The following is a 14,678-nucleotide window of genomic DNA, read 5'->3' on the forward strand; positions in this document are numbered from 1 at the left end:
ATTATGCAATAATTGTATTGTTGCTGAAACAACTGAGCTTTCTCTCATAGAGGAAATTTGAGAGGAAGCTTACAGGGAGATAGTGAGGTAGGCTTTTTAGGAGTGCTGAGAGGTGAATTTGCAAAAAAACCCCAAAAAACAAATGTTGTATACCTTCTCAACTCTCTCCCACTTCTTCAGAATGTCAGAAGAGGAAGGTGGGAAAAGAGAGAGAGAACATTCCTGGGAGATGATGGGATGCACTCCACTGTTATTCTTGTGAAACATTATCTCCATTTAAAGACCCCTTTTGGTCAGAAACAATCGAGAACAGTCTCAAGTGCTAAGGTGTGATGGGACCTTGGTTACATAGCAGTGTAAGCTGCATGAGTTCAAATTCAGAGGTAGCATTGCTGTTGTCACCATATGGGAACTTAGGACACAAACATCAGAATATCTCCCACTGTTCCAGTATGTCAGTAGAAGTAAGGAGAGGCAGTGGTGGACCAGCAAAGCAGCTGGCTTCTGCTTGTGTGTCACTTGGATATGGCAGCAAACCTGGGAGGAGAATGTGCAATTATCAGAAGGGCACGAAAACACAGAGGTTTAGTGCTGGCTTCTGCAACTCCTTGTTACTCCTGACAAAGAATAGCAATGTGATGGGCTTTGACAGGAGCCCTTTTATTCACCTGTTCCCTACCACAAGCTCCTTGTTTGAGCTTTCTCACAAATTGAGCTAGCAGTGCCTGAATGAGCAGTGCTTGACTGGGCAAAAGGATTGAAAGAATGTCTAAATTGGAGAAATGGATGAAGAGTTTGCATTCATGAAAAGGCAACTAACATTGTTATACTGACTGTAGTTCAGGATGTGACACAGTTTCAGGTACTTCTAGCTCTAAGAGGCCAGAGATTCTTTTCTCCCATGTTTCTTGCAAGCATTAGAAATGAGTTACCGCCTGGAAGATGAGGTTCAGTTCCCAGGCCTTAAGGGTTCGTGAAATAGTGACATTGTGTGGTAGCAACTGTGTATGCAGAGATGTATCATAGTGGGACTTCAGTAAAGCATGGACCTGAAGTAACATGGTTAATGTAATTGAAGAAGTTAAAGGTGGATGCAATATTTTTTTATGTTTGTGGTAAATGAAAGAGGTAAGGACCTTAACACTTTGTCAGTACCTTCCTCACACGTTGAAGGACTGAAGAAGTACTGATCCCTTGACCACAGAAGCTCACTGCTGCAAGCAGTTGAGAAGGTTCCTGCTTGTGCCACTTCTACTCAGATATGCTTTTAACTCTGTATAACTGCTTAAGTCTTTCTGACTAAATAATAAATAATTTGATCTCTGTAATGTTAAGAATAGGCTATTTGCATGTATGGAACAGATTTCTTCCTAAATGGCAGATATTCCAAATATTCATTGGAATGGCTGCTTATATTTTTGCGTACATTTTGAATCTGTCTTTTTTTTTCCAGCAGCTCTGTTCGCTTTTAAATAATACTGATGTCAGAGTTTCTTAATTACAGCAATGATCATATCAACTTCTTATCGTGATGATTTCCCATTTATTCCTGTTTCTATGATCTTTGTGAAGCATTTTAGATAGTTTGGGGGGATTTTTTTTTTCTTTTTAAATCCTTCATTGCCAGCATTTTTTCATTGTGCTAGAGAGTTGGTTATGTCTTCAAAGAACCATCTGTTTCAGAGCTCGTAGGTCATTGCCCTGATGGTTTTTTGATTAACAGTACTCTGGAAAAAAAGCCTAGCATGACAAAAGCATAAGTGAAAACAATCTTTTTTAATCACTGTGTTTTCATTACTGGACACACACTACAAATGGAGATTGGCACAATATATTGATTAGGAAGAAAAGGCTGCAACTTCAGATAGGAAAAGCAGAATAAAAAGCAGTGGCATCATCGGTCAAGTCTTCTGTAGAGAAAGAAGCTGAACTTTTCCTTACATGGGTACTCTCTTGCAGCCTTCCACAGATTCAGCAATATTCTTTCAGACTACAGCTGATGATGTTTTTTGTTTTACATTCCATCTTTTAAAACTTCTTTCCCAAATTCTGATTTAAAATATTTAAAATAATTTTTCTTGCAACTAAGTGATTTTAGTTGAAAAGTTGTCTTACTTTCTCCAAGTCAGTAATATTCTTTTAACCATTTTCTTTTCCTTTCTCCTTCCTCAAGCAGGAATACAATGTCCACATTTTGACCACATGCCAAACAGTTGTGTAATGGGAACCTGTTGTAGCTGGATATGAATCTGCATCATTTCCTTGACTTTAAAGACACTAAATGCTGTTAACTGTGTTAAAAAATCTTAGTTTAAAAAACCCTGAATACTGTTCAATGTCTTTTGTGTGGTTGATTAACTTAATGCTGTTTAAAACATTTAAAACACACTAAGGTAAAAGACAGGGCATGACATTGCCTGAAGGTGTACAAGAAATGTTCTTACATAGTGTGACCATATTCAGATGTTACTTTTTAATTACTTGGCATCATTTTATTGCTTTTTATCACTGTGTTCCAGTTCAGTTGGTTTGCCTTGCCTGACCTTGTTTTTTTTTCCTGGATATTGACAGTACTTCTTTTTCTAGTATCAGTGCAAGGTACTTTCTTGTGCCTTTAATTTTTATAGTTACTTTAATTAAATCTGCTTCAGGAGTGCATAATAGGAAACTTCACTAATATCTTTTCTTTAACTGGTTCCTTACACACATTTAAACTTTTTCTAGATGAATTTTACAGGGTCTGGTAGGAATTAAGTCAGCTTCTGTCATAGCAGCCTCAATGGGGCTGTGCTTTGGATTCATGACTGAAACAGTGTTGATACCACGCTAGGATTTTGACTTGCTGAGCACTGCTTTTCACAGTGTCAAGGCTTAATTTTTATTTCAGCACCTCAGCCCTGAGTAGGCTGTAGGTGGACAAAAATGTTTGAGGGACGAGGGCAGGACAGGTGACCTGGGCTGGCCAAAGTTGTGTTCTATGCTGTCTAATGTCATGCTCAGAGGTAGCAAACAAAGAGGTGGGTAAGATGAGAGAGATGGAGCACCTCTCCTATGAGGAAAGACTGAGAGAATTGGAGTTGTTCAGCCTGGAAAAGAGAAGGATTTGGGGTGACCTCATTGTGGCCTTCCAGTACCTGAAGGGAACCCACAAGAAAGGTGGAGACAGGCAAGAGCATGTACTGACAGGACAAGGGGGAATGGCTTCAAACTGGAGAGTAGGTTTAGATTAGATATTAGGAAAAATGATTGCCCAGAGAAGCTGTGGTTGTCCAATCCCTGGAAGTGTTCAAGGCCAGGTTGGATGGGGCTTTGAGCAATCTGGTCTAGTGGAAGGGGTCCCTGTCCAAAGCAATAGAGTTGGAACTAGGTGGTCTCTAAGGTTCCTTCCAACCCAGTCCATTCTGTGTTTCTGTCATATGGCAGCAGATACAGAAACTGGACCCAGATGTTCCATATGAACATCAAAACCCATTTTTCATTGTGGGTGTGCATGAACCCTGGCACGAGTTGCACAGAGGGGTTGTTGAGTCCTCCCACACTGAGGATGTTCAAGAGCTACCTTAACATGGTCCTTGGCAACTGACTCTGGGTGGCTCTGCTTAAGCAGATGTCTGTGGAGGCCCCTTGCACACATTCTGTGTTTCAGTGTTGCTGGGATCCCAGGTTCCTGTGCTATTAAAAGGAGTGAAGATGTTTCCATAATCTCACACTTGCATGTTAATCACTGGCAGTAAGAGTCAAATAAGAGCAAGGGCCAACATCTTCACATCCAAGTAAATGTTACTCCTTCTATACTTTATTAAGAAGTACTTATATACCCTGAGGAGAACAGGCTTATGGGATGAGTTTTCACCCTGAGGAGTAAAATCTGTTGTGGTGAAATAGGATGTTCTTTGGTTTGGAAAGAGATTTTTAGGATTTTTTAGTACGCATTATAGCCTATACATTTAAAAATCTTAAACTGTAAAAGCTTTTTAAATATGAAGCTTTACTTCACATGCAAACAAAGCTTGAACTAGCCCTTAAGCTACGTTTTTATCACTGGCTCTGATACCAAATCTCATTACTGAAGCTGACTAGAAGTATGGAGGAGAGCTATTCATGGTATGGAATAAAATAACCAGAGAAATTATATATTCATAGTGCTGCATTTTGGCACTATGCAAATGTGAATGCAAAATTAAAACAGGCTTGCGAAAAGCTTTTCTTTCTCTGTTCTTTTTTCAAATCTGAATGTTTTATTCTGCATGTGCTTATGGCAACATGACTTCTGAACTGGCAGTATATTGACACTGTTCTCTAGGATATAAGTTAGATTGAATACTTAAATTGTTTTCCTTTTGCATCTTTCTTAATTGCATTTTGAACATTAGAATGTACACTAGAAGAAGAAAAAATGAAATATGTAGCTGTTTTCTTCTTTTATCAGGTTTACAGAATGGATATATAAATCCAGCTGTGGTTGTTAGATTTTAATGTGATATGGAGACAATGAATTTTTCCTTGCATAGAGTAAAACCTGATATTGAGGTCTTGTTCCCAGTAACCAACTCAATTACTTTTCATGGAAATGGAACTCTGTTGCGTTTGAATCTGTATGGTAAAATTCCCTTTGTATCATGTTAAAACTGGCAAGCGTTCTTAGCACTGACAATAATGCCCACTCATTTTGCCTTCATCTTTAAAAACATCCAGTAGACCATTAATGTGGTTCACAGTAACAGCAGAAAAAGCCAGGAGCAAATTCTAGATCTTTCACTTGTGACTTTTTATCTAGGGGAGGGGGAGGAAGTATGTAAACCGTAAAGCTTTGCACTAAATGATCCTTATCAATCTTTTTATGGCTTTACAGGTAGCTAGCTGAATTAATGATGTAAACATCTTTTGGACTTTGTATGAATAATGCTGTAGCAATTTATTTTTCCCTCTTTTATGATAACTCATTTTCTATTCACTGTGTCATACAGATTCAAGCATTTTTTTTCTATTTTTTGTGTATTTCAACTTGAAAGTTAAAATTGTTTGTCTTTGTTCAGTATTCCAGTAACTAAAATGCCTGATGGTAAAAGTACCTAATGCTTTGTGTTTAGAGTTCAGACAGAGGACACTCCCACACATTAGAAAGTATATTGCAAGCATTGTTAAAACTGTACTTGAAGTTACAAATGAACAAATCATACATGAATGTCTAAAATCATACTTAAGACTTTTGTTTTGGACTTTCAACTGAAGCTGTCCCTTTCCCAAAACAGGAAGGTCAGACTTTGTTTCAGTTTAATGCCTAGATACAGCTGGCTGTGCAGCTCTTTAAAAGCGCTGTGTAGTTACTGTCTTGTATAACTTGGGCTTTAAATAGATTGATTTTAAAATTCTCAATCCTTCTGGGGTTTTTGCTTATGGTTATGGTCTCATAGGTATATTTTAAACAGTGGTCTAAACCTGACAAAACTAACCTTAAGAGAATTATCAGTCAGTCTTGTCAAGGAATTCTCAGACCTGTCTCAATGAGGAATTAAAAATCAAATATTATAAGGTGGCAGTCTACAAAAATAATAAATATTATTAGGAAAAGAATTTCATATGGTTTAAAATTAACATGAGTCAGTAAAAAGAGAAGTAAAAAGAAGGACAGCAGAAGAAAGTAATGCAATACTGATCATTTTAAGAAGTGACAGTTTAGAAACAAAGTTGTTTCCCATTAAATACTTCCTTTAGTTCTGTGCTGTGTTGTGGAGCCACCTCCAGTGTCTTGGCACTGCTGTAATACAAATAGTGGTGTACAGGTAATGAATGAATAAATAATTGAGCAATCTTTTTCAGCTACCAGTTGAAGCCAGGATAGAAGTGACTAAGAAAGCTATTAAGTCAGTCAAACATCTTTCTGAGAAATCAAGAAAAAAAGCTTCAGATAATGACATGAAAGATGCTGAAAATCCATCTGCTACTCATGAAGAAACTCTGAATCATTTGCAACAATCTCTTGCTCATCTGGAAACACTCACTCACAGTTTTATCACTTATTTGAAAAGCAGCGAACAGGTAATGATTACTGATCAAGTGCTTTCTTTGAGTGTTACCATGAATAGCAGTGATAGACATCAATCTTCTGTCTTATTTTATTAGTGTTTTCAAACTTTCCTTTTGTTGACCTTGGTTTTGAAAATTCAGTTCCATCAATCTTTCTTTTTTCTCAGTATATGTTAATTACTAGCAGAAAGGAAGACTGATACAGCCCTGTAAATAAGGACTACACTGATTAGCGTTCCAAAAACTATCTGTTCACAGGATACACTACAGAAGTATGGCTATTTATATGATCTGTCAAGGTCAGAGAAAGAAAAAATCCACGAGCAAGCAGTAGCCATGTGTATAGATGGTCAGCCCCTGGACATGGTGCAGCAGTTGTTGCAAGTGGCTGTTGGAGATCTAGGCCTTTCTCCCCAGGATATTATCCAATGTGCTATTAAAAAAATTATAGGTATATTAAGGTAAGCACGCTTCTTTAATTAAGCACAAAAATTTTCTTTGGAATTTTGGAAGGTTTTTTTTGGAGGGTTGAATTGTGTGTTGATTTGTTGTGATTTTTGGTTAGTTCGTTTATTTTGTTAATTTGCAGTGAATATTTGTTCGCTTTTAACGTCTGGATTTTGCAGTAACAGGAGTTCTTTGATTATGTTTCTGTTTACCTATAATTTCATATTTAGCTATATTTTTACGAGTTGGGGAAGCCAGAGCAATTTGAACAAAGACAGAGCTTATCCTGTTCACTGGTGGTTTTTAGTTAAAAGCATTGGCTTTACAACATTGTTCCATTATGTGTATGTGCCCTTGTGAATTTTTGTAACATTTACAACAGCACAGAATTCTTCCTTCTTAAACAGAGCTAAAAGGCATGTTTATTGGAAATGGTAACTCGTGCAGGCATTTGGGCAGCAGAGGCCTGGTAATAGCTTCTCCCACACCATTGTGCCCTACCAGAAGTTGAACAATTTCCATCTTTGGAAAAACCTGCAGTGCCGTTTCTGGGAGCTCGGGGGTTTTTGTGCTGGTTGGTTTAGTTGATTAGAAATATTTACTCCCTCTCATTTTTTTTAAGGGAGCACAGGGAAGCAAGGGAGGATAAATTTTTATCATCCATTATAAATTGAGCAGATGCTTCTCATTTAACTATTCATACAGAACTCTCTTCTGAAATATTTCTGTTTCAAAGAGATACATGCAACAAGTATGAAAGAGTATTTTGCTGTTAGATGTCTGGTAAACACTGTTTAGGAACTTCTAAGACCAGTTTAGGGAGATAAAACTTACAGAATTCTTCCTGTTGTTCTGCATGCAGAAAAATTATATGGGCAGGATGATCTGAATGCACACACCAGGAACTGGAAAACAAGTCTAGCATGGAAAATTTTCTATGTCTCTGCTTTTTCGTCAGCATGTATGTATATATTACAGCAGATTGAAGTGCCACAGATGAAAAGAAGGCAGCCTGTCAAATTGTTTGCAGTCGTCTTTGGCAGAAAATTCATTTCTCCTGTCACTTAGTTTAGGTGTGTTCACAACATCCTCAATGATGACAGTGCTTTTGCACAGCAACATAAGTAATACAGCATTTCTTGTCTGGGTTTGTCCATTTCAGGAAGAATAATTTAGCTTTTGATAATAACTGTCCTGCTGTTCCTGACTAGCAATGTGATATATCTGGATACAAAGCTCACAAAGTCCAGTTATTTTGACTATAATGAGTCTCATTAACATGTAGAGTATGAGAAACTGATCAAAATTCTCCTTTCTACTCTGCTTCTTATCAACACTTTTCTGTGAACTGAATTACTTGTTCTTTATATACATTGCAAAACTGGAATGGCTGCAAGTTGAAGTTCTGGGACAGTGATCATTTCCAGTAATTCCTGTGCAGAACTTCACTGGAAAGAGGGGAATGACTGTCTCATAGAGAAAACTGTAGTGGCAAATAAATTGGAAGTTTCAATTAAAATAGTTTGGTGTGTGATGTGACCTAATGTGGTCAGTAGAAATATTCCCCCCCCACTCTTCTGGGAAAAGAAGAGAAAGATAATTTCACGTAGTTCTGAACTATGGAAAGTTTGTCTACTACAGTGATAACAAGATCATGAAGTGAAAACCTAGCATAAAATAAAATAGAAAATACTTGAGATAATATCCTCCCTATGATGAAATTCAGGTAGGGTTAATATTATAAAGCACTAAATATAATCTAAATATAGGGAGGAATTAAAAGAGAGGCTGTTGCTTGGCCTGCTGGTATTCATCTTATTGGTGTGAATAAAACTGGATTCCTCTTGATCAGGTGCTCAGATGTTCACTTTCAAGATACAATACAAATTACAGCATTTTGTTCAGTACTTGCATTTCTACAATTAAAGAAGTAGTCTTGCCAGTGTAGCTGGAAAAGCAGACTTTTACCCAATAAATGCAATATTTTAAGGGAAAACCTTTTTTTAGGTTCATTTACTGGAGCTTTGATATGATTCACAGTGTGGTTATTTTATACAGTAGCTTTGAAAGAAACTGTGTTGGAAAATTCCTGCTTTGATAACTAACCTTCAGAGTAGCAGTTGTAAGGCTGTGACACTGAACTTGGGCTTTCAATAGCTATGGTGACAAGGAATGTAATTAAGGTATTGCAAACACAAGTGAAAGAGGCCTGTGTGGATGTGAAAAATTGTGGTAGTGTCAGTGATTTGCCTGAAAATTAAGCAACAGTCTGCTGTTTCCATGACTGAAAATACAAATCCTTTCTTTCAGTTGCATTAACTACAACCACCCTTCAAACACGGTAACATATCTTTTGTTATTAACATATATAGCCAATATTGCAGAAGAACCTTCTAGAAAGTAATGTCTTCGTGAAAGCTTAAGGTACTTTTTGGCTTCATTTTAAAGCAGTGTATGATATGACAGGCTTAACAACTTTGATACCTTCTCAAAAACAGATTTTTTTGTTAAATACAGCATAGTTATTTGCCTAATTCAAGAATTTGTAAATTTGTAAATCATTAAATTGCAATTTTAAGAGCAGTATTGTCCTCCAGTTATTTTACCTACTTTTGTCTCCCTTAACTCTAGTTTTGGCACACAGTATTCAAAACAGAAACTCTTGAATTGGTATATGTAAAAGCTCTCTAGCAGAGCATATTTTCGTACTTTACATGGCTTAATATATTGTGCACTTTCTTGTTTGCCTGTAGAAACAGCTGCTATAAATAAAAATAGTTACCTCTTCAATAGAAGCCATGAAGTTGTGGAAAACAAAACCAAAATATTTTAGAGACTGTGGTTGTCTGTTTAGTCTTACTTAAGACTCAGTTTAATTCCTTGCCTAAGATCACTCAATGGGTAGGAAACATTCCATGATCCATGACCGCAGTCATGTCCATGGTTGGTCAGTCAGGATACACAGTTTGTCTGTTAAAGACTTTATGGTCTCCTTCACCTGCAGCTCCTAGAGTTCTTCCCTTAGATGACCAAAGGGATACTGTGTTTCATGAGGGTTTGGGTAAATTTTGAGTTGCTTGTTTAATGCCCAGTGTTTTCTGAAGAAGGTAAATCCAGCTTTGTTAGAAACAGTAGCTACATTAACGGGGGGGGGGGAAAATCAAATATTTTATTACCTCATCTCACTTGAGTGAGGGTCATACAGTAATTTTGTAACTTGTGCATAATGGTTTTGTGGTATTTTTAGATAGAAATCATGGTCTGCTTTGAAATATCACACCATCATTATGTTATTTCCTGTTTTGCCTCATATTTAAATGTGACAAAGCACAATCACAAAGAGAAAAATAAAGCTGGAGTATTTTCAATGAATACAGTAATTAGGTTAAAAAATTTAGATTAAGTTAATTTATTCTTCCAAGTGTTCTTTGTACCTTATTCTGTTTGAGGAATGTGATTAAATATGCATCCCTTTTTCTGACACTGAACTGAAATCAAAATAAGCCTTTATCAGTGTAATTACACTAAGCTCATACCTTGGAGTTTTGAGGTGAACACTGAATCATGTTCTGTTGTTTAAAACATGAATAAAATAGCATATAACCTGTGTGGAAGACTAATCCTTCATTAATTATATTTGTTTCTGTTAGTAGCTGCTTATTTTTAATCATTAATTATTAAGAAAAGAACAGACAGCAATCTGTGGAAGCTTTGACAAGATTATTTGTCTCATGAATTGTCATCTGTTTTTAGTTCCTCTAACCACTAGGCAGCAAAGGCAGTATTAAGCTTAAAAAAATGCTAACTTTCAGGTTTTCTAGATATTTAAAGTATTTCCTTATTCCAGATAATTGCAGCATACTGCTTAGATTAAGCTTTTTTCTCCTTTCCTTGTGCTTAGTAAAAGACATCTGTCTGTGTCTGGCAAACTTGAAGCTTCCTGTAAATGTTACGCATCTGTTGCTTGAAAATTGGCTTCACAGATGTATTGTCAGAAACTGAATTTTTTTTCCAGAAATGCCCATTAGCTTTTGCACATGCGTTTCTTTTGACTCGTTTTTGTTTGGGTTTGTTTGTTTGTTTGGGGTTTTTGTTTGTTTGGGGGGATGGGGGGATTTGTTTTGCTTTGGGGGTTTTTTTGAGGAGCTTAGAGCCTGCTTGTGACAGGAGATAGCAACTTCCATTTCTGCTTAGAGATGAAGGTTTTTTGAAGAACAAGGGCTAGGCCTGTCCAGAACTCTTAATTGAAGATACCTAAAGCATAAGGTTTGCTGGTTGGTCTCCTTTGATATCATAGTTGTTCATGTACACTAAACATAAGTAAGTGCAAGTAGAGCAGTAAGAACTCACTTTCTGTACACTGTACAATCATATAATAGTTTGGGTTGGAAGGAACCTTTAAAGGTTGTCTTGTGCAACACCCCCTACAATGAGCAGGGACATCTTCACCTAAATCAGGTCACTCAGAGCCTATCCAAACTGGCCTTGGATGTTTCCAAAGGGGCATCCACCACCTCTCTGGACAATCCCTGCCAGTGTCTCACCAGCCTCACTGTAAAAAATCCCTTCATTATATGTAGTCTGAATTGACTCTCTCATCTGTCACCTTTTTTTCTTAAAACCCCCTTTAAGTATTGAAGGATTGCAAGTGTTCTGTTTGTTTCTGTTTAAATACTCATTCTCTTCTTAGTGTGTAAGTTTTATAAGCATTCCAGTTTCCTTCTGATATGCCATGTTAATGCCCTTTGTAGATGGGTTTTTATTACAAACTTAATTGAAAAAAGGTCACAAAAATGGAAAAATTTACATCTGGCCTGTAAACAAATCACAAAAAAGTGGCTTATAAAAAGAGCATTAATGAAGTGCCTTATAGCTGTCTTCACTCTAAGGGCATATAATAATTGGGTTTAGATTTTTATGTTTTAAAAGGGAATTGAAAACATCTCCTAATGCATGTAGCCAGTTGCAAAAAAATATTATTTGAATACTGGTCCGCTTTTTACCATTTCCACACTTCTGCCCCAAAAGTTTCTGTTATGTCTCCTTTCTGTGAAAATACAATTTGTTTGGTTTTTTTTTTGGCCATCTGAGAATGAGTATTTTTTGTGTGTTTTGATAAAAATGGATTATATTTTAGAGACATGTCTCTCAGAGTTTAAAACCCTGAATATTTCTATATATTCTGTACTATATACTATAATTTTATTGTTTCCAAATATTCTGAAGATGTTTAGAAAAATATCTAGATTTAAGCCTCACTCTTAAAGTTACTTAATTACCGTATGGTAATATTGGTACTAAGAACAGCATTTCTATCAGTCATATGTACAGTATCTTTTGAGAAAAAGACCAGTGTCAACAGCCTTCTACTCCTGTTTCAAACTTTAGGAGTGCAATATAATAATATAAAATGAGTATGCTAAATTTTCAGCATGCAAAAAATCACCTTGCATCTGGTCTGAATAGAGTCATATTGATTTTTAATTCAGCATTGTTCACTGAAGTGCTGGCCATTTATTAAGATAAAAATAGGAAAGATGAGAATTCTGAATGCAGAAAGACATGAAAGGTTATAAAGATTTAGGTCTCTATGCCATATGATATAATCATTGCCTAGGAAATATATTTATCTTAGTGAGGTAATGAATGACAAAATTTTAAATAGTTCCTAACTTGACAAAAAAAATATTTTGGAATATCACGGTTATTTTTTCATATTGCTATCAGCTGTGTTGTATTTTGGATTTAGAACAGTCTAAGTAGTCTTGGCATGGGTTTGTTACTGGTGAGAGCAGATCTAGGAAGAGGCTGATGTTTTTAGTGGCAGAAGAGCTTTGATACGGTGATGAACTGTAGGGAAAATACACTTTTTCTCTCAGTTTTTTTGAGTCATCTGCAGTCAGATAACTTGGTAACTATTTGCCTTTTTTCCCCTCTTTCTTTAATGCAGTTTTGACCAACTAAGACAGGCAAAGCTGTTGTTTTTCCAGTTCATCCTGGCGTTATTGCCACCACAGTGCTTTCCGTGGGGAGACACTGTGTGTTTTGTTGGAGTACCAGGGCAAAATCTCCCTCTCTCAGCACCAAGTCTGTTTAATGGAAAACCTTAGCTGAAAATATCACTTTCATTGAGTTAGGAGCAAAGTTTGCTTTCCTACCAGAGTGGCTTTGAGTTGTTTGTTTCTTTTTTCACCCAGTTTTTACAGCCTTTTAAACTCCAGAAGAAAACTGCATTTTTAAACTGAAACATCTGATGGAAGTGATGGACGTTTTTTTATTCCACATGTGCACAGAGGCTGCTGTTCCATGGGGGCTTGACCCCAGAGAAATCAGCAGATAGGGTACTACTGACTCAGATTACAGTTGAGCTAATTTCAGTCAACAGCGATACTGCAAGAGGATTCAGGCAGGAAAGATGGTGACATTTATGTATAACTTTAGGTCTGTTTTAGTTCATATTGATCTTTAAGGTAGTGAGATTACAAGTGAATATTCTGCTGACCTCATTAATCTGTGTTAGAAGCACTAAACTTGGCTTTTCCTTTCAAGTTTCATTTAAAAGTTTTAGTATTTTTCCCATTCTTTCTGGTTGCTTTTTTTCATTACTATGATGTAAAAATAAAGGCACTAGTTAAGAAGAAAAAATGGAAAAGTCTTAAAATTATTGAAAAATTAATATAAATCCTACAGGCACATAAAATGAGATGCAATATTAAGGACCATTTTAATGGTAACTTTGTCTTCCCTTAGTAGTGGAAATGGTGACTCATCTACAACAAAGAAAGATCCACTTGGAATCCTCGAAGGTATAATTTCTGCAGTGCATGCAAGTGTTGAAAAAGGGTAAGAGCTTCCTGTATTCTTTGGGTAAGATTGCAAGATGCTTCTCAGGAAAGCTTTGAAAGTACAATACTAAATATGGATGATTTTTCTTCATGGGTATATGTAATTGTTTGCACTTAATTTTCTAAGACTTTATTCTGAAAGGGGATATAATTTTTCATGTTCAGAATCATAACCCTGACAGAAGTCTTTATTTGATCATTTGGAAGAAAGCACTGAACCTAAAATTTAGATAACTGCATTGCAGCGAAATGAAGAAATGGTTTTTCAGCTGTGACCTACTGCAGGTTGTGCATCTACCAGGAGCATATCACTGCTCTTGTTTCAGTTTAGTTGATACATTTCAAATAAAATTATTCACTTTCAGATATCTGAATTTAGATATTGAAGTTTGTCCATATTTGTGAGGTATAGTGCAGAAAGAGTTTCCTTAATGCTATATGATGCTTCACCACATTTTTTCCTCCTCTTTTGGGAACGTCCTTACTTCTGAACTCATAATGGCCTGTATGTCTCACTGACATTTTCCATTTCACTCCCTGTAAAGACAAGGAAGAAAAAAACAAAAAAAATGAGCTTTTTTTTTTTTCCCCCAGATGTGCAAACAAAGAATTCATGTATAATAATATTAATAAAATCCCATACTTTCTGGTAGCCACACAAAAACAGTTAGTCTGTTTTTTTAGGCTTCTCGAATGAAATTAAATCTAGTTGAATGTTGGATCCTGAAGTAGACTGACTTGATGTAAAAATTTACGGTAAATATCATTTGCAGTATTCTAAGGTATAATACATGAGGCAGTATTATTTTATTCTGAGATGCACTTTCTGGGGTCTTTTCTTTGTGTACCTCATAAACATTTAACTGCTGAAACAATAAGCTGGAGTGAAGGTAATTATATTGCAAGAGGTTGTTTATATTCCTTTAAATACTTATTTATTACCTTAAAACTCAGTCACTCAATTTACAAAACGGAAGTATTTTCCTCAGGAAAATATATATAAGCATCAAGTGCAAGTTCTACAAACTCTTGAAATAGTCCAGCAATTCCCTTTAATTCCCAAACTTCTAACTTACTGTTTGAATGCCACCTCTTCAGCAAAGCCATGTCTAATTCAGCTGGAGTTCTGAGCTAACAGCATCATTCAGATATTGTAAAGCCTAAGTAAAATTGAAATCCTTGTATTATGAAATCCTCAGATGTCAATGTTTATTATTTCATAGCTGCGAGGCAGGTTAACTTGGTATTTTCTGTCTCATATTACTTTCCCGTCTGTCTTGTTAAGACAGATAAGGGAGCTTTAGTTACAAATCACACTCCACCAGGAGCCACTTGCTTGACTTCTTTGTTTTAAGAAAA

General features: G+C 36.2%; 1 protein-coding gene across 1 annotated transcript in view; it reads left to right on the plus strand.

Annotated features, from left to right (window-relative positions):
- The window catches only part of NBAS (NBAS subunit of NRZ tethering complex), a 160,253-nt gene that overhangs the window by 108,616 nt on the left and 36,959 nt on the right, over window positions 1-14,678 (plus strand). The window contains exons 45-47 of the mRNA XM_062489692.1: window positions 5,821-6,039; window positions 6,286-6,488; window positions 13,228-13,317. Coding sequence (XP_062345676.1) covers window positions 5,821-6,039; window positions 6,286-6,488; window positions 13,228-13,317 — 512 coding nt within the window. The remainder of the gene's footprint in view (window positions 1-5,820; window positions 6,040-6,285; window positions 6,489-13,227; window positions 13,318-14,678) is intronic.

The sequence above is a fragment of the Cinclus cinclus genome, chromosome 3 (genome assembly GCF_963662255.1).
Source record: "Cinclus cinclus chromosome 3, bCinCin1.1, whole genome shotgun sequence".
Taxonomy (NCBI): domain Eukaryota; kingdom Metazoa; phylum Chordata; class Aves; order Passeriformes; family Cinclidae; genus Cinclus; species Cinclus cinclus.